The sequence below is a fragment of the Ranitomeya imitator genome, chromosome 1 (assembly GCF_032444005.1).
Source record: "Ranitomeya imitator isolate aRanImi1 chromosome 1, aRanImi1.pri, whole genome shotgun sequence".
Classification (NCBI taxonomy): domain Eukaryota; kingdom Metazoa; phylum Chordata; class Amphibia; order Anura; family Dendrobatidae; genus Ranitomeya; species Ranitomeya imitator.
In genome coordinates, this window is record NC_091282.1 from 613,716,978 (window position 1) to 613,738,165 (window position 21,188).

The following is a 21,188-nucleotide window of genomic DNA, read 5'->3' on the forward strand; positions in this document are numbered from 1 at the left end:
ATACAGACTTCAGCACAACCATATGGGTAAGAATCTCAACGCGTTTCATAATTGACGCCTCTCCATTATTAATTTGGCTTAATGTCACCTTACAATAGCAAGGTGGCATTAACCCTTCATTACCCCATATCCCACCGCTACACGGGAATGGGAAGAGAGTGGCCAAGTGCCAGAATAGGCGCATCTTCCAGATGTGCCTTTTCTGGGGTAGCTGGGGGGCAGATGTTTTTAGCCAGGGGGGGCCAATAACCATGGACCCTCTCCAGGCTATTAATATCTGCCCTCAGTCACTGGCTTTACCACTCTGGCGGAGAAAATTGTGCGGGAGCCCACGCCAATTTTTTCCGCCATTTAACCCTTTAATTTACTAGCTAGAACGGCCAAATTTTGCATAGACACACTACTAACATTAGTAGTGTGGAGTATGCAAAAAAAATGGTGATATGACATGGTTTACTGTATGTAATCATGTCTCATATCATGTCTGGTTTAGGAAGGAGAAAGCAAAAGCCGGTAATTGAATTACCGTCTTTCTGCTATATCGCGCTGGATGAAATAATAATATATATACATATATGTGTCTACTGACATATATACAGTGGGGCAAAAAAGTATTTAGTCAGTGAGCAATAGTGCAAGTTCCACCACTTAAAAAGATGAGAGGCGTCTGTAATTTACATCATAGGTAGACCTCAACTATGGGAGACAAACTGAGGAAAAAAAATCCAGAAAATCACATTGTCTGTTTTTTTAACATTTTATTTGCATATTATGGTGGAAAATAAGTATTTGGTCAGAAACAAACAATCAAGATTTCTGGCTCTCACAGACCTGTAACTTCTTCTTTAAGAGTCTCCTCTTTCCTCCACTCATTACCTGTAGTAATGGCACCTGTTTAAACTTGTTATCAGTATAAAAAGACACCTGTGCACACCCTCAAACAGTCTGACTCCAAACTCCACTATGGTGAAGACCAAAGAGCTGTCAAAGGATACCAGAAACAAAATTGTAGCCCTGCACCAGGCTGGGAAGACTGAATCTGCAATAGCCAACCAGCTTGGAGTGAAGAAATCAACAGTGGGAGCAATAATTAGAAAATAGAAGACATACAAGACCACTGATAATCTCCCTCGATCTGGGCTCCACGCAAAATCCCACCCCGTGGGGTCAGAATGATCACAAGAACGGTGAGCAAAAATCCCAGAACCACGCGGGGGGACCTAGTGAATGAACTGCAGAGAGCTGGGACCAATGTAACAAGGACTACCATAAGTAACACACTACGCCACCATGGACTCAGATCCTGCAGTGCCAGACGTGTCCCACTGCTTAAGCCAGTACATGTCCGGGCCCGTCTGAAGTTTGCTAGAGAGCATTTGGATGATCCAGAGGAGTTTTGGGAGAATGTCCTATGGTCTGATGAAACCAAACTGGAACTGTTTGGTAGAAACACAACTTGTCGTGTTTGGAGGAAAAAGAATACTGAGTTGCATCCATCAAACACCATACCTACTGTAAAGCATGGTGGTGGAAACATCACGCTTTGGGGCTGTTTCTCTGCAAAGTGGCCAGGACGACTGATCCGGGTACATGAAAGAATGAATGGGGCCATGTATTGTGAGATTTTGAGTGCAAACCTCCTTCCATCAGCAAGGGCATTGAAGATGAAACGTGGCTGGGTCTTTCAACATGACAATGATCCAAAGCACACCGCCAGGGCAACAAAGGAGTGGCTTCGTAAGAAGCATTTCAAGGTCCTGGAGTGGCCTAGCCAGTCTCCAGATCTCAACCCTATAGAAAACCTTTGGAGGGAGTTGAAAGTCCGTGTTGCCAAGCGAAAAGCCAAAAACATCACTGCTCTAGAGGAGATCTGCATGGAGGAATGGGCCAACATACCAACAACAGTGTGTGGCAACCTTGTGAAGACTTACAGAAAACGTTTGACCTCTGTCATTGCCAACAAAGGATATATTACAAAGTATTGAGATGAAATTTTGTTTCTGACCAAATACTTATTTTCCACCATAATATGCAAATAAAATGTTAAAAAAACAGACAATGTGATTTTCTGGATTTTTTTTCCTCAGTTTGTCTCCCATAGTTGAGGTCTACCTATGATGTAAATTACAGACGCCTCTCATCTTTTTAAGTGGTGGAACTTGCACTATTGCTCACTGACTAAATACTTTTTTGCCCCACTGTGTATGTATATATATATATATATATATATATATATATAACACAGTATATATGTTTTTCTTTTTTTTACACATGGATCCCTTGTATAGCCGTATGTCGGTTTTGCAAGCCTGCGATAAAAACACGCAGTACGGATGACATATGGATTACATACAGAGGATGCCATGCGCAAAATACGCTGACACACCCTGCCTACGGAGGAGCTACGGCCCACTATTTTGGGGACTTTTCAGCGTATTACGGCCGTAATATACGGACCGTATTTTCATACGCTGAGCGTGAAGCCGGCCTTACACTGCAGTATCAATATAGTGATGTTATTTCTAACCAAACAAGTCTAACTTTTTTGTTCTGAGGCACAACTGGAGCAGTATAAATGCTGTATAATATTTGACTGCTGAAAAAAATTGTAGGAAAATTGGCCCACCTCAGATGGACTTTTTATGCTGCAGTATCAATATAGCGATATTATTTGTAACCAACCAAGTTCTTTTTGTTTTGTTTATATGCACAAGTGGAACGCTATAAATGCTGTATGTTATTTCACTGCTGAAAAAAAATGCACTATTACTATTGCAGGAAAATTGTCCCAACTCAGATGGACTTCTTACACTGCAATATCAAAATAGCAATGCTATTTGTAACCAAACAAGTTTTTTTTTATGGTTTTGATACACAAAGGAAGCATTATAAATACCACATAATATTTCACTGCTGAAAAAAAATTGCAGCATTACTATCAGGCCGGCGTCACACACAGCGTAAAACAATACGGTCCGTATATTACGGCCGTAATACGCTGAAAAGTCCCGAAAAAAGTGGTCCGTAGCTCCTCCGTAGGCAGGGTGTGTCAGCGTTTTTTGCGCATGGCATCCTCCGTATGTAATCCGTATGGCATCCGTACTGCGTGGTTTTCTCGCAGGCTAGCAAAACCAACATACCGCTATAGAAGTGATCCATGTGTCCCAAAAAGAAAAGAAAATATATATATACAGTAAACCATGTCTTCTCTCCATTTTTTTGCAGATTCCACACTACAAATGTCAGTAGTGTGTATCTGCAAAATTTGGCCGTTCTAGCTCTTAAAATAAAGGGTTAAATGGCGGAAAAAATTGGCGTGGGCTCCCGCGCAATTTTCTCCGCCAGAGTAGTAAAGCCAGTGACTGAGGGCAGATATTAATAGCCTGGAGAGGGTCCACGGTTATTGGCCCCCCCCTGGCTAAAAATATCTGCCCCCAGCCACCCCAGAAAAGGCACATCTGGAAGATGCGCCTATTCTGGCACTTGGCCACTCTCTTCCCATTCCCGTGTAGTGGTGGGATATGGGGTAATGAAGGGTTAATGCCACCTTGCTATTGTAAGGTGACATTAAGCCTAATTAATAATGGAGAGGCGTCAATTATGACACCTATCCATTATTAATCCAATTGTAGTGAAGGGTTAAATAAAACACAAACACATTATTTAAAATTATTTTAATGAAATAAAAACAATGGTTGTTGCAGTATTTTATTCAACGCCCAATCCAGTCACTGAAGACCCTCGTTCTGTGAGTAAAAAAACATAATAAACCAACAATATACTTACCCTCCGCAGATCTGTAACGTCCAACGATGTAAATCCTTCTGAAGGGGTTAAAACATTTTGCAGCAAGGAGCTGTGCTAATGCAGGCTGCTCCTCGCTGCAAAACCCCAGGGAATGAGGCTAAAAATAGATCAATGATCTATATTTAGCTTCATTTGCGGTGAGGCGCCCTCTGCTGGCTGTTCATAGATCGTGGGAAATTACCTAGAAAGCCTGGGAGCTTCCAGCGCTATACAGCTTGAAAGCCGGTAATTCAATTACCGGCTTTTTCTTTCTCCTTCCTAAAACCCGACATGATTTGAGACATGGTTTACATACAGTAAACCATGTCTTCTCTCCATTTTTTTGCAGATTCCACACTACTAATGTCAGTAGTGTGTATCTGCAAAATTTGGCCGTTCTAGCTCTTAAAATAAAGGGTTAAATGGCGGAAAAAATTGGCGTGGGCTCCCGCGCAATTTTCTCCGCCAGAGTAGTAAAGCCAGTGACTGAGGGCAGATATTAATAGCCTGGAGAGGGTCCACGGTTATTGGCCCCCCCCTGGCTAAAAATATCTGCCCCCAGCCACCCCAGAAAAGGCACATCTGGAAGATGCGCCTATTCTGGCACTTGGCCACTCTCTTCCCATTCCCGTGTAGCGGTGGGATATGGGGTAATGAAGGGTTAATGCCACCTTGCTATTGTAAGGTGACATTAAGCCTAATTAATAATGGAGAGGCGTCAATTATGACACCTATCCATTATTAATCCAATTGTAGTGAAGGGTTAAATAAAACACAAACACATTATTTAAAATTATTTTAATGAAATAAAAACAATGGTTGTTGCAGTATTTTATTCAACGCCCAATCCAGTCACTGAAGACCCTCGTTCTGTGAGTAAAAAAACATAATAAACCAACAATATACTTACCCTCCGCAGATCTGTAACGTCCAACGATGTAAATCCTTCTGAAGGGGTTAAAACATTTTGCAGCAAGGAGCTGTGCTAATGCAGGCTGCTCCTCGCTGCAAAACCCCAGGGAATGAGGCTAAAAATAGATCAATGATCTATATTTAGCTTCATTTGCGGTGAGGCGCCCTCTGCTGGCTGTTCATAGATCGTGGGAAATTACCTAGAAAGCTCCCAGGCTTTCTAGGCCACTCTCTTCCCATTCCCGTGTAGCGGTGGGATATGGGGTAATGAAGGGTTAATGCCACCTTGCTATTGTAAGGTGACATTAAGCCTAATTAATAATGGAGAGGCGTCAATTATGACACCTATCCATTATTAATCCAATTGTAGTGAAGGGTTAAATAATCATAATTGACGCCTCTCCATTATTAATTAGGCTTAATGTCACCTTACAATAGCAAGGTGGCATTAACCCTTCATTACCCCATATCCCACCGCTACACGGGAATGGGAAGAGAGTGGCCAAGAAAGCCTGGGAGCTTTCTAGGTAATTTCCCACGATCTATGAACAGCCAGCAGAGGGCGCCTCACCGCAAATGAAGCTAAATATAGATCATTGATCTATTTTTAGCCTCATTCCCTGGGGTTTTGCAGCGAGGAGCAGCCTGCATTAGCACAGCTCCTTGCTGCAAAATGTTTTAACCCCTTCAGAAGGATTTACATCGTTGGACGTTACAGATCTGCGGAGGGTAAGTATATTGTTGGTTTATTATGTTTTTTTACTCACAGAACGAGGGTCTTCAGTGACTGGATTGGGCGTTGAATAAAATACTGCAACAACCATTGTTTTTATTTCATTAAAATAATTTTAAATAATGTGTTTGTGTTTTATTTAACCCTTCACTACAATTGGATTAATAATGGATAGGTGTCATAATTGACGCCTCTCCATTATTAATTAGGCTTAATGTCACCTTACAATAGCAAGGTGGCATTAACCCTTCATTACCCCATATCCCACCGCTACACGGGAATGGGAAGAGAGTGGCCTAGAAAGCCTGGGAGCTTTCTAGGTAATTTCCCACGATCTATGAACAGCCAGCAGAGGGCGCCTCACCGCAAATGAAGCTAAATATAGATCATTGATCTATTTTTAGCCTCATTCCCTGGGGTTTTGCAGCGAGGAGCAGCCTGCATTAGCACAGCTCCTTGCTGCAAAATGTTTTAACCCCTTCAGAAGGATTTACATCGTTGGACGTTACAGATCTGCGGAGGGTAAGTATATTGTTGGTTTATTATGTTTTTTTACTCACAGAACGAGGGTCTTCAGTGACTGGATTGGGCGTTGAATAAAATACTGCAACAACCATTGTTTTTATTTCATTAAAATAATTTTAAATAATGTGTTTGTGTTTTATTTAACCCTTCACTACAATTGGATTAATAATGGATAGGTGTCATAATTGACGCCTCTCCATTATTAATTTGGCTTAATGTCACCTTACAATAGCAAGGTGGCATTAACCCTTCATTACCCCATATCCCACCGCTACACGGGAATGGGAAGAGAGTGGCCAAGTGCCAGAATAGGCTCATCTTCCAGATGTGCCTTTTCTGGGGTGGCTGGGGGCAGATATTTTTAGCCAGGGGGGGCCAATAACCGTGGACCCTCTCCAGGCTATTAATATTTGCCCTCAGTCACTGGCTTTACTACTCTGGCGGAGAAAATTGCGCGGGAGCCCACGCCAATTTTTTCCGCCATTTAACCCTTTATTTTAAGAGCTAGAACGGCCAAATTTTGCAGATACACACTACTGACATTAGTAGTGTGGAATCTGCAAAAAAAATGGAGAGAAGACATGGTTTACTGTATGTAAACCATGTCTCAAATCATGTCGGGTTTTAGGAAGGAGAAAGAAAAAGCCGGTAATTGAATTACCGGCTTTCAAGCTGTATAGCGCTGGAATAAATATTAATATATATACATATATGTGTCTCACTGACATATATATATATATAACCACCTATTCTATGTGTACACATTTATTCTACCTATTGGACTGTAAGCTGTCAGTGTGATTTTACTGTACACCGCACTGAATTGCCGGCTTTTCTCTCTAACAGCGCTGCGTATTTCTCGCAAGTCACACTGCTTGTCCGTGTGTAATCCGTATTTTTCACGCTTCCATAGACTTTCATTGGCGTATTTCTTGCGCAGTACGGTGACAAACGCAGCATGCTGCGATTTTGTACGGCCGTAGAAAGCCGTATAATACTGATCAGTAAAATACGGCAAATAGGAGCAGGGGCATAGAGAATAATTGTGCCGTATTTTTTGCGAGTTTTACGGACGTAGATTCTGCGCTCTTACGTCCGTAAAACTCGCAAGTGTGACGCCGGCCTTACACTGTAGTATCAATACAGCAATGCTATTGAGATCCAACCAAGTCTGGCTGTAGCTTTTGATGCACAACTGCCACAGTAAAAATGGTCTTTAATATTTCCCTGCTCAGAACAACTTCCAGGATTAAGAGCAAAAAAAAAAAAGATTATTAGCTCTGAGACGGGTTTTGGTATGAGTTGCAGGCTGCAGCATAATGGGCGTGCATTTAACCCTATCCTGTCCTACACGATCCCTTCAACACAATCTTTCCCTAAGTTATGCTAACAGCAGTATTACTATTTATTTTTGTTAACCCTAAGAAGTGCTGTTGTTGTACTTGAAAGACATATTAATGGTTTCTAATCCCTGCCTATATGTAGCTACAATTCTTTCCCTAATTCACCAGCACCTCTCCGCATTCTGCCTTTGTCCAGGGTACATTGTGATGAGCATGGCGTCAAGGATCTGATGACGCTATGCAGCCAGCCACTCAAAGTAATGCCACAACCAAGATGGCTATGACATTACAGTGACTGGTAGGCAATCCACACATGTTTATTGGCTGTCTAAAAAACACCAAACATGCAAGGCGGGGACTTGACCTGAGTATCGAGCACACTGATGATTGATCAAGTCATGAGTAGTGGCGAGCACGCTCGTGATGACGCCATGCTCATCACTAGTCGCTTAGTGTCACACATCTGCTGGTGTAACGGGATTCTTAAACTTGACTTCTCCATTAACATGTTTTCATACTTATCTGAGCAAATGTTAGTCCAATAGAAGGGGAGATAGTCAGCAGTTACAATAATAGCACTTATCTTCAGTGGAAGCACTAGCCTGGAAAAATAGAGTGTATAGGGTTTGCAAACATTTCTACCTGTAATGTGAAAATGGAAGCTCTTTCAGAACTTCTCTAATTTTTATCAGTCTCTGCTCCTCCAGTTGTATAGCTACTGCATCCTGAAAAAGACAAAATTACAACACATACTGTAAACATATGCCAGAGTCGGTTCTAAATGTTTGCTTGGGAAACATCTGGTAAGTTTCTGGCCATAATGGGAGCATCTGATGTGTTTCTGGCTATGATGGGAACATCTGATGAGCTTTTGGCTATGATGGGAACATCTGATGAGTTTGTGGCTTTGGCGGGATCATCTGATGTGTTTCTGGCTATGGTGGGAACATCTGATGAGGTTCTGGTTATGATTGGAACATCTAATGAGTTTCTGGTTATGGTGGGAACATCTGATGTGGTTCTGGCTATGGCTGGAACATCTGGGAAGATCAGGCCAGGATAGGAACATCTGATGTATTTCTGGCTATGGTGGGAACATCTGATGAGCTTATGGCTATGATGGGAATATTTGATGTGTTTCTGGCTATGGTGGGAATATCTGATGTGTTTCTGGCTATGGTGGGAACATCCGATGATTTACTGGCTAATGTGGGATCTGTCCTTTGTTGTTTTTTTTGTAATGTGTGGAGTGGTTTGCATGTTGACTGAGGATAGTTGAAGTAAATAACAAGTGTTTTATGATGGTGGAAACATCTGAAGGTTCTAAGGATTTCTAAGGATAGTAGGGATATTTAATAGAGCATCTGGGGATGGTGAGACCATGTGATGAGTTGCAATACAGTCTGGATTGTTAGGCGAACATGTTTGATATACGTACAGCAAACTTGTCATAGAGCTGATATGTTAGAAGTGGATTAGGCAGTTCTCTGAAATATGCTTTGCAGAGGGAGCTGACACAGTGGACATCTTGCAGGTAAGTACTCTTATTTAAGTCGGGGGGGCGTTCTATGTCAAACTCCTGTCTGGATTGGAGAGATAACACAACAATATTATACAACATAACGTCCTCTAAATCAATTTTCATGTTTTTATACTGGGGAACAATTTAAAAGCCACATACCTCAATTTCTGTACATTGGAGGCAATGCCGCACAACCTGTAGATACCATCCACGATTCCATGCTCCTCCACAAACTCTGCACAACTTTTCAGAACCTGAGGAACTGACCACACAAGCTTATAAGTTGGTTATTTGACTGTGCTGGACCTTTGAAATTGTTCCAGAGAATGAAATATTTCTCAAGGAAAATAATTGCAATTCCACATGTTTTGTTATACACGTGTTTGTTTCCTTTGTGTATATTGGAAGAACACAAAAAAACAGCAAATAGGACATAATTTCACACAAAAATGCAAAAATAAGCAAGACAAAATTGTTGGCACTCTCAACTTAATGTTCGGTTTCACACCTTTTGGAATAAATAACTGCAATCAATCACTTCCTATAATCATCAACAAGCTTCTTACATCTCTCAACTGGAATTTTGGAGCTCTTTCTTTTGAAAACTGCTCTAGGTCTCTCATATTTGAAGGCTCCTTCTCCCAACATCAATGGTGATCAATGGGATTGAGGTCCAAACTCATTGCTGCCACTTCAGAACTCTCCAGAGCTTTGTTACCGTCCATTTCTGGGGCTTCTTGAAGTATGTTTGGAGTCATAGTCCTGCTGGAAGACCCATGACTTTGGATGCAAACCCAGCTTTCTGACACTGGACACTACATTGCCACCCAAAATCCTTTTGAAATCTTCGGATTTCAAGATGCCTTTCATGATATTTCGGTAAACATTGGAATGATGTGCATTAACAAAAAGCTCTATCTTGGTCACATCGTTGCTTGGGTTTTCCTGAGCATGCTCGGGTGATCTCCGAGTATTTGTTAGTGTTCAGAGATTACGTTTTCATAGCCGCAGCTGCATGATTTACAGCTATTAGCCAGCTTGATTACATGTGGGCATTCCCTAGCAACCAGGCAACCCACACATGTACTCAGGCTGGCTAATAACTGTAAATAATTCAGCTGCCCCGATGAACTCAGGCTATACTCACAAGTTGCAAATTTGACTGTGAAATTTTCTGTGCAGATTCTGCATTCCTTGGCAGAAAACGCAGGTCAGAATCTGCACTAACAAATACGCGGAGATCACCCGAGCATGCTCCGGAAAACCCGAGCAACGAGTATACTGGCTCATAACTACACTAGATACTTTCCCAAAAAGGATTTTGGCTTACTCACTTCCTTTTTACAACAGTGTCATGGGTTATAGACTTCTTGATTATGATTATGATGCGCACCGTGGACAAAGGAACATCAAGATCTCTGGAGATGGACTTGTAACCTTGAGATAGTTGATATTGTTCAACAATTTTGCTTCACAAGTCCTCAGTCTCAGACAGTTCTCTCCTTTTTCTGTTCTCCATGCTTAGTGTGGCACCCACAGACACACAATGCAAAGACTGAGTCAACGTCTCCCCTTTTTATCTGGTTTCAGGTGTGATTTTCATATTGCCCACACCTTTTACTTGCCACAGGTGAGTGTGAAGGAGCATCACATGCTGGAAACAAAGTTGTTCACCCACAATTCTGGAAAGGTGGCAACAATTTTGTACTGCCCTTTTTGGGTTTTGTGTGGAATTATCCAATTTGCCTTTTTTCTGTTGTTCCAATACACATGTGTAATTGCAATCATTTTCTTGGAGAAAAGCTTCATTTTCTGGAACAATTTCAAGGGTGCCAGCACTTTCGACCATCACTGTATATCCTACCAGCGAGGGAGCCCTACTTTACACATTTCTTCTCTTTGTTGTCACTATACCTGACACAATCTTTTCTGTGGAGTTGAAAGCATTAAGCTGTTATAACAAACTCCGACAAAATTGTTAGTGGCTTCCTCAGAGTCTTATTGTGTTTTTCAGCCAGGGTTATTCTCTGTATAGCAAACATTTTCATTATTCCTTGCAAGGATCTAGACAAATTCCTTTTGACAACTCCATGTACAACCAGGTCATAATCTTGTCTCTGGTGTTCCTGTGTCTCATATCCACATGGTGATCAGATGCTTTTACTTACATTTTGTCAAATTTCCACTTGGTAGCGTTGGTGTAATTTAAGTGATGGCAATGTTCAGTGACAGTGGTTTTCTCAGACAAATTTACAGCTTCTCTGTAAACATAGCTTTGGGGCACCGAAGGTTTATTAATTCAGATCCAGGTCTCAGGCTGTGGAGAACAGTTGTGGAACAGGGACCAGATGGAGTCCAAAGTGACTCCTGTTATGACCTGGTGGTCAGGACAATAATGGACCTGGTGGTTAAGAGCACACGGAATGACCTGGTAGTTACTGATAATAAAGGACGAGCTCTGGGACGTGGGAACTCTGCTGACCGCAATCCCTAATCCTATCACACACACTAGAAATAGCTGTGGATTGCTCCTAACGCTCCCTATGCAACTCGGCACAGCCTAAGAAACCAGCTAGCCCTGAAGATAGAAAAATAAAGCCTACCTTGCCTCAGAGAAATTCCCCAAAGGAAAAGGCAGCCCCCCACATATAATGACTGTGAGTAAAGATGAAAATACAAACACAGAGATGAAATAGATTTAGCAAAGTGAGGCCCGACTTACTGAACAGACCGAGGATAGGAAAGGTAGCTTTGCGGTCAGCACAAAAACCTACAAAAGACCACGCAGAGGGCACAAAAAGACCCTCCGCACCGACTCACGGTGCGGAGGCGCTCCCTCTGCGTCCCAGAGCTTCCAGCAAGCAAGACAACAACAAAATAGCAAGCTGGACAGAAAAATAGCAAACCAGAGAAAAACAGGCAGGCACTTAGCTTCTACTGGGAAGACAGGTCACAAGAACGATCCAGGTGTGAACAAGACCAATACTGGAACATTGACAGGTGGCATGGAGCAAAGATCTAAGTGGAGTTAAATAGAGCAGCCAGCTAATGAATTAACCTCGTCACCTGTGGAAGGAAACTCAGAAACACCCACAGCCACCAGAGGAATTCCATGGATAGAACCAGCTGAAGTACCACAGGAGGGAGCCCGACAACAGAATTCACAACAGACTCCGTCTGCTTCATTATATTGAATAGTTCCATCGGTGATCTATCTGAATCCCATTTTTTGAAACACCAATGCTAAGCGTAGATCATGGGATAATTTTGAACCTATCCGTATTCTGATCATTAGGAGGTAGAATGAAAAAATAATCAGCAGTTCAGGATTTTTTCCATCGTTCACTGATGCAGTGCAAGTGATAGGTAGAAATAAAGATGCGCACTCAAAAATAGATAGCGGTGCTGGCTAAACTGGAGAAAGATCCAGATACTAAAGCATATAATATACAGCCGCACTCTTGAGGGTTCCTTCCAAATATAAGTTTATTATCATACAAAAAAGGTTCACCACAGTGATAAGTGACAAAAAAAGAGACACAAATTTCTCAAGCGATTCTTTTAGAGGACAAGAGGTGATAGGGTGTGGGGTAGAGGATCAGAGAGTCAAGCAAACAGGAGAGGCCAGCTGTTGGGGGAAGAAGACAGTACCAGCAGACAGGAGTGAAGACAAAGACCAGAATTTCTTTGGAATAATATAGGCCACAGCAGCCTCTTTTATTTATCATACAACAATTAACAATAAATGTAAATACATTAACATTTTAGACTAGGAGGAGTCCTTGGAGCCAACAAGAATCTGGTGATTTAACGACCCATAAAGTGAACATAACACCAATAATTTACTCCCAGCCATTGTAACCCTGGCTCGGGAGCACCAAAAACCCCAAAAGAGGGTTCACTGTTCACGGTAATATTCTGGAGATCCAAACACCCCTGCCGTAACTCCCCACCAACATTCACCAGATCCGAAACATATTAAACTCCAAAACACAGAGGAGCCAATGCCAATGGATCCCCCAAACCAATTTCCACCAACTCCAAGGACTCCCCCCCCCCCCCCCAGCCGCCACAATGAGAGCCTTTGAACACCTTAAAGGCCCGAGACCCCACCAAAACAAAAAGCCATGGCCCTCTCAATGCCCTCCTGTAGGCCAAGCAAGCAAAAATCCATTCCTACAGCATTCAAATGAACACCGTCAGCCAACCAAAACAGCCCTTCTCCTTTTTCCAATTCAAAATGTCTCACCGCCACGCCCCCATTCCTAGACACGAATGCGGACACCGCCCTGTTAACCTTTATCCTGGCCTTATTAATAATAATGATAATTTTTATTTATATAGCGCCAACATATTCCGCAGCACTTTACAATTAAGTGGGGACATGTACAGACAATAAATTCAGTACAAGTTAAGACAATTTAAACAGTGACATTAGGGGTGAGGTCCCTGCTCGCAAGCTTACAATCTACAAGGAAATGGGGGGACACAATAGGTGAAAAGTGCTTGTTATTTCTAGTCTGGCAATTACAATAAATAGGGATTTTCATATAAAGCTGCATGATCCGGTCATCAGCCCGTGTGTTTAAGTGCGATAGTCAAGTATCAAGTGCAGTTATCGTGTGCATGGAGGGTGTGGAGACAGATGAATAGTAGGGTGCAGATTCACATGCAGATAATATTTGGAAGGAGGGAACAGGAAAAAGTTAGTTTACTGAGTAGTTGATGTGGTAGGCTTGTTTGAAGAGATGGGTTTTTAAAGCGCGCTTGAATAGGTCGGGGCTAGGTATCAGTCTGATCGTCTGGGGAAGTGCATTCCAGAGAGCTGGCGCAGCACGAGAGAAGTCTTGGAGACGGAGGTGCAAGGTTTGGATTACGGGAGATGTTAGTTTTAGGTCATTTGTAGAACGGAGGGCACGTGTAGGGTGATAGACGGAGATGAGAGAGGAGATATAAGGCGGTGCAGAACTGTGGAGAGCTTTGTGGGTGAGAGAGATGAGTTTATACTGGACCCTGTAGCGAATGGGTAGCCAGTGTAATGACTGGCACAAGATAGAGGCATCGGTGAAGCGGCTGGACAGAAATATGACCCTGGCTGCCGCATTCAAGATGGATTGGAGAGGAGAAAGTTTGAAAAGAGGGAGACCGATCAGAAGAGAGTTGCAGTAGGCAAGACGGGAATGAATAAGAGCGACAGTAAGAGTCTTAGCAGTTTCAAAGGTGAGAAACGGTCGGATTCTGGAGATGTTTTTAAGATGCAGGTGACAGGAGCGAGTGAGTGATCAGATATAGGGAGTAAAGGAAAGGTTGGTGTTGAATATGACCCCAAGACAGTGGGCATGCTGTTTGGGAGTTATGGTTGAACCCTCCAGGGTAATTTCGATGTTGGGTAGAGTCAAGTTAGTAGAAGGGAGAAACACAAGTAGTTCAGTTTTGGAGAGATTTAGTTTCAGATAGAGGGAGGACATGATGTTAGAGACAGCAGACAGACAATCCTTGGTATTTTGAATTAGGGTAGGGGTGATGTCGGGGGAAGAAGTGTATAATTGGGTGTCGTCAGCATAGAGATGATACTGGAACCCAAATCTGCTGATTGTTTGTCCAATAGGGGCAGTGTATAGAGAGAAGAGGAGGGGGCCCAGGACTGAGCCCTGTGGAACCCCGATAGTAAGGGGACGAGGAGAGGAAGAGGAGCCGGCAAAAGATACAGTGAAGGAGCGGTCAGAGAGGTAGAAGGAGAACCAGGAGAGGACTGTGTCCTTGAGGCCTATGGAGCGGAGCATGGTGAGAAGGAGCTGGTGATCCACAGTATCAAATGTGGCAGATAGATCCAGGAGAATCAGCAGAGAGGAATGACCTTTGGATTTAGCTGTTATTAGATCATTAGTGACTTTAGTGACGGCAGTTTCAGTAGAGTGTAAAGAGCGGAAACCAGATTGTAAGGGGTCAAGAAGAGAGTTATCCGAGAGATAGCGGATTAGACGGGAGTGGACCAAGCGTTCCAGGAGTTTAGAGATGAAGGAAAGGTTAGAGACAGGTCTGTAGTTAGCCGTGCAGTTCTGGTCCTGGGATGGCTTTTTAAGTAAAGGGGTAATGATGGCATGTTTAAATGAGGAGGGAAAGATGCATGAGGAAAGAGAGAGGTTAGTGGTGACCACTGGTGAGAGAGACTGCAGGAGAGGTGAAGGAATGGGGTCACTATTGCAGGTTGTAGGCCAAGCAGAAGTGAGGAGCTTGGAAACTTATTCTCCTGAAACAGGCTCAAAGATGTCTAATGAGCTTGAGGTGCGGCAGGGAAGGGGATCCAGGCACTGAGGAGATTGGGCTGAGATATCCTGATGGATGTGGTTGATTTTTTCTAGGAAATAAGTGGCCAGATCCTCACCACTGAGATTGGAGATGGGGGCCTGTACTTTACGTTTCAGGAGGGAGTTTAAGGTTTCAAAAAGGTGTTTTGGGTTGTTGGATAGTGAGGTGATGAGGGTGGTGAACTAGGATTGTTTGGCCAGAGAAAGGGCAGAGTTATAGGTTTTGAGCATGAACTTATAGTGGATGAAGTCTTCTGCTAAGAGAGATTTTCTCCACTGCCGCTCTGCACACCTTGAACAGTGCTGAAGAAAGCGTGTTTGTATAGTGTGCCAGGGCTGCCTTTGTCTGTGTCGGGTCTTTCTGCGTGTAGAAGGTGCTGCTTCATCCAGGGCATTCTTCAGTGTAATATTGAAGTGTGACAATGCTAAGTCTGGACAGGAGAGCGAGGAGATGTGGGCTAAAGATGTGTGGAGGTTGTCCATAAGCTGCTGGGTATTAATGGTATGTGTATTCCGATAAGTGTGGTAAGTGGGGGTGTCCCGGGTGAGGAGACAATTCTTGACAGAGAAGAAAAGAAGGTTGTGGTCCGAGAGCGGGAGAGTGGAGTTAGTAAAGTCGTGCAGCGATCCGGGACGGGAGAAAACCAGGTCCTGAGTATTCCAGTCCTCATGCGTAGGAGAATTAGTAAACTGTGAGAGGTTGAATGAAGAAGTTAGAGAAAGAAGATGAGAGGCAGATTGGGAGAGGGGATCATTGATGGGGATGTTAAAGTCTCCCATGATGAGTGTGGGGATGTCACAGGATAGAAAGTGAGCAAGCCAGGTGGCAAAGTGGTCTAGAAACAGGCGGGAGGAGCCTGGAGGGCGATAAACAACCGCCACCCACAAGGAGAAGGGCTTAAAGAGTCTGACGGCGTGGATTTCAAAGGAAGGAAATGTAAGTGAGGGAACCGGGGGGATGACCTGGAAAGCACATTGTGATAAAAGGAGCAAACCAACACCTCCACCCTGTCTGTTCTCAGGTCTGGTGGTATGTGAAAATTTCAGCCCACCAAATGAGAGAGCGGCAGCGGCGGTGGTGTCTGAGTGCTGGATCCAGGTTTCTGTAATATCCAGAAGGTTAAAGGAATTAGAGAGGAAAAGATCGTGAATGTAAGTTAGTTTGTTACACACAGACCGTGCATTCCAGAGAGCACAGTGGAAAGCAATAGGAGAAGGCATGCACTGAATGTTAATAAGATTAGCAGGGTTTCTATATGTAGCTGGAGGAGAGTAATGTATGCTGCTGGAGGGAGGTCCAGGGTTTGGGGAGATGTCACCTGCAACTAGTAGAAGGAGAAAAAACAGATTTATTGATTTTTTTCCAAGGACTGCATATTCTTCCAACTTTTCCACGGCACAATTTCCGACCAAACAATGGTCAAGCCCGGATACAAAACCCATAACCGTAAAAAATCCTGTTTTATATCCTTTATTAATTCCAGAAAAGGTCGAACCCCCAAATCATTACCCCCAACGTGTAATACCAAAACATTCGGGACCTTATCCAAGCTCACACTGCTATGGATCTCCCGTGACACTCTATGACAGGCCATCCCCTGAAAACCAAGCCACCAGATTACTGCCACACACCGATCAAAACCCAGCTGTCTGCCCTCCGTCCGCACGTCGTCACGCAGAGCTCCCCAATGGACATATGCGTGTCCGAGAATCCACACCAATAATGCCTGGGAACCTGGAAAACAAAAACACATACTCAAAATATACTACGAACAACGAAATACCTGACAATCCAACTCTTACAAAGGACCCCGGACCACCCTTTGTGGCTGCACATAACTACGATATCTGTTCGAGCGCCACCTACCAATCCGCTGAATAGCGGAGGCTCCTAAACCCCCCAGCACCGCCTCTGTCGCAGCCCCGATCCGAAAGGAACGAGGGGCAAAACGAGCCCCATCCAATCCCAACAACCTGATAGCCTTTTTAAAAACCACAGTAAACTGATAACGAGACAAAAAGGAACCATCTTGATGGCTTAACAACGACCGATCTTGCCGGGGCTGAAGACCCCAAAATCTGTGAAGACAGGCAACTGGACACATAGCAGAACCCGCGACAGAACCCAAAACGATTCTGCTACCCCTGCTCTCCTGATCCGATTTCGAATGACGCAACCACAGCTCCACACGACCGTCAGACAAAAACACATCTTTAGCCAAAAGTCTCCCCATCACTTTTTTGCTAGGCGACACCAACTCGCCCTCTCTGAACGCCCCGAAAAAGCAACGAAAAAGCCAAACGAAACAAATAAAGCTCGAAAACCGAGAAACATAAAGACGACAAAACCTCACCCAACCTTTCCAACATATTGTAGGAAACCGGCCTGTTGTGAATCCTGTTATCGAACTCCCTCCTGTGGTCATGAACGGTACTTTGGCGAGTTCTGTCCATGGACTCCCTCTGGTGGCTGTGAGTGGAGCTGCTGGTTCTGAGGTTCCTTCCACAGGTGACTTAGTTTATTCTTTGGCTGGCTGCTCTATTTAACTCCACTCAGATCGTTACTCCATGCCAGCTGTCAATGTTCTTGTACTGGTTCAGTTCGCTCTTGGATCTTTCTGGTGACCTGTCTACTCCAGCAGAAGCTAAGTCCCTGCTAGTTAATTTTTTGTTCATTGTTTTCTTGTCCAGCTTGCTATCATGATTTTGCCTTGCTAGCTGGAAGCTCTGGGAGGCAGAGTGGCACCTCCGCACCATGACTCGGTGCGGGGGTCTTTTTGCACACTCTGCGTGGTCTTTTTGTAGTTTTTGTGCTGACCGCAAAGATACCTTTCCTATCCTCAGTCTGTTTAGTAAGTCTGGCCTCCTTTGCTGAAACCTGTTTCATTTCTGTGTTTGTGACTTCATCTTAACTCACAGTCAATATATGTGGGGGGCTGCCTTTTCCTTTGGGGAATTTCTCTGAGGCAAGGTAGGCTTTATTTTCTATCTCTAGGGCTAGTTAGCTCTTAGGCTGTGAAGAGGCATCTAGGCAGAGTTAGGTACGCTCCACGGCTATTTCTATGTGTGTGATAGGATTAGGGGTTGTGGTCAGCAAAGCTCCAACTTCCCAGAGCTTGTCCTGTGTTAGTTTAACCATCAGGTCGTTCTGGGTGCTCCTAACCACGAGGTCCATAACAGTACAGCTGGCCCAAAGTGTTAATGCATCTCAATAGAGGGATAAGAGAAGTTCTGAGACCATTTTTTTTTCTCTGCAGTGTGTTTTGTCTTTCTTTTCCCCTTAACCACTGGGTGGTTCAGGACACAGGTGTAGATATGGACATTCAAGGTCTGTCCTCTTGTGTGGATCATCTCACTGCAAGGGTACAAAACATTCAAGATTTTGTGGTTCAGAATCCGATGTTAGAGCCTAGAATTCCAATTCCTGATTTGTTTTCTGGGGATAGACCTAATTTCTTGAATTTCAAAAATAATTGTAAACTGTTTCTTGCTTTGAAACCCCGCTCCTCTGGTGACCCCGTTCAACAAGTAAAAATCATTATTTCTTTGTTGTGTGGCGACCCTCAAGACTGGGCATTTTCCCTTGCGCCAGGAGATCCTGCATTGCGTGATGTAGATGCGTTTTTTCTGGTGCTTGGATTGCTTTATGATGAACCAAATTCAGTGGATCAGGCAGAGAAAATCTTGCTGGCTTTGTGTCAGGGTCAGGATGAAGCGGAGGTATATTGTCAGAAGTTTAGAAGGTCTGTGCTTACTCAGTGGAATGAGTGTGCCCTGGCGGCAATTTTCAGAAAGGGTCTCTCTGAAGCCCTTAAGGATGTCCTGATGGGATTTCCCACGCCTGCTGGTCTGAATGAGTCTATGTCCTTGGCCATTCAGATCGATCGGCGCTTGCGTGAGCGCAAAGCTGTGCACCATTTGGCGGTACTCTCTGAGCATAAGCCTGAGCCTATGCAGTGTGATAGGACTTTGACCAGAGCTGAACGGCAAGAACACAGACGTCGGAATGGGCTGTGTTTTTACTGTGGTGATTCCACTCATGCTATCTCCGATTGTCCTAAGCGCACTAAGCGGTTCGCTAGGTCTGCCACCATTGGTACGGTACAGCCTAAATTTCTTTTGTCCGTTACTCTGATTTGCTCTTTGTCGTCCTATTCTGTTATGGCATTTGTGGATTCAGGCGCTGCCCTGAATTTGATGGACTTGGAGTTTGCCAGGCGCTGTGGTTTTTTCTTGGAGCCCTTGCAGTATCCTATTCGATTGAGAGGAATTGATGCTACGCCTTTGGCCAAGAACAAGCCTCAGTACTGGACTCAATTGACCATGTGCATGGCTCCTGCACATCAGGAGGATATTCGCTTTTTGGTGTTGCATAATCTGCATGATGTGGTCGTTTTGGGGTTGCCATGGCTACAGGTCCATAATCCAGTATTGGATTGGAAATCTATGTCTGTGTCCAGCTGGGGTTGTCAAGGGGTACATGGTGATGTTCCATTGCTGTCAATTTCGTCTTCCACTCCTTCTGAAGTCCCTGAGTTTTTGTCGGATTACCGGGATGTATTTGATGAGCCCAAATCCAGTGCCCTACCTCCTCAGAGGGATTGCGATTGTGCTATTAATTTGATTCCTGGTAGTCAGTTTCCTAATGGCCGACTGTTCAATTTATCTGTGTCAGAGCACGCCGCTATGCGGAGTTATATAAAGGAATCCTTGGAGAAAGGGCATATTCGCCCGTCGTCATCACCGTTGGGAGCAGGGTTCTTTTTTGTGGCCAAGAAGGATGGTTCTTTGAGACCTTGTATTGATTACCGCCTTCTTAATAAGATCACGGTCAAATTTCAGTACCCTTTGCTGCTGCTGTCTGATTTGTTTGCTCGGATTAAGGAGGCTAGTTGGTTCACCAAGATAGATCTTCGAGGGGCGTATAATCTTGTGCGTATTAAACAGGGCGATGAATGGAAAACAGCATTTAATACGCCCAAGGGCCATTTTGAGTACCTGGTGATGCCATTCGGGCTTTCTAATGCTCCATCTGTGTTTCAGTCCTTTATGCATGACATCTTCCGAAAGTACCTGGATAGATTCATGATTGTATATTTGGATGATATTTTGGTCTTTTCGGATGATTGGGAGTCTCATGTGAAGCAGGTCAGATTGGTGTTCCAGGTCCTTCGTGCGAATTCCTTGTTTGTGAAGGGGTCAAAATGTCTCTTTGGAGTTCAGAAGGTTTCATTTTTGGGTTTCATTTTTGGGTTTCATTTTTTCCCCTTCTCCTATCGAGATGTACCCTGTTAAAGTTCAGGCCATTTATGATTGGACTCAGCCGACATCTGTGAAGAGCCTGCAGAAGTTCCTGGGCTTTGCTAATTTTTACCGTCGCTTCATCGCTAATTTTTCTAGTGTTGCTAAACCGTTGACTGATTTGACCAAGAAAGGTGCTGATGTGGTCAATTGGTCCTCTGCGGCCGTAGAGGCTTTTCAGGAGTTGAAGCGTCGTTTTTCTTCTGCCCCTGTGTTGTGCCAGCCAGATGTTTCGCTCCCATTTCAGGTCGAGGTTGATGCTTCTGAGATTGGAGCAGGGGCTGTTTTGTCTCAAAGAAGTTCTGATGGCTCGGTGATGAAACCATGTGCCTTCTTTTCTAGAAAGTTCTCGCCTGCTGAGCGCAATTATGATGTTGGCAATCGAGAGTTGTTGGCCATGAAGTGGGCATTCGAGGAGTGGCGACATTGGCTTGAAGGGGCCAAGCATCACGTGGTGGTCTTGACGGATCACAAGAATTTGACTTATCTCGAGTCTGCCAAACGGTTGAATCCTAGACAGGCTCGATGGTCGCTGTTTTTCTCCCGTTTTGATTTTGTGGTTTCGTACCTTCCGGGCTCAAAGAATGTGAAGGCTGATGCCCTTTCAAGGAGTTTTGTGCCTGACTCTCCGGGTGTTCCTGAGCCGGCGGGTATTCTCAAAGAGGGGGTAATTTTGTCTGCCATCTCCCCTGATTTGCGGCGGGTGCTGCAGAAGTTTCAGGCTGATAGACCTGACCGTTGTCCAGCGGAGAAACTGT

At 44.0% G+C, this 21,188-nt stretch overlaps 1 protein-coding gene across 1 annotated transcript in view; it reads right to left on the reverse strand.

Moving 5' to 3' along the window:
• The window catches only part of ARHGAP30 (Rho GTPase activating protein 30), a 203,005-nt gene that overhangs the window by 86,238 nt on the left and 95,579 nt on the right, over positions 1–21,188 (reverse strand). Inside the window, exons 2-4 of the mRNA XM_069726268.1 lie at positions 8,981–9,083; positions 8,738–8,882; positions 7,942–8,024 (exon numbers count right to left, since the gene is read on the reverse strand). Coding sequence (XP_069582369.1) covers positions 7,942–8,024; positions 8,738–8,882; positions 8,981–9,083 — 331 coding nt within the window. The remainder of the gene's footprint in view (positions 1–7,941; positions 8,025–8,737; positions 8,883–8,980; positions 9,084–21,188) is intronic.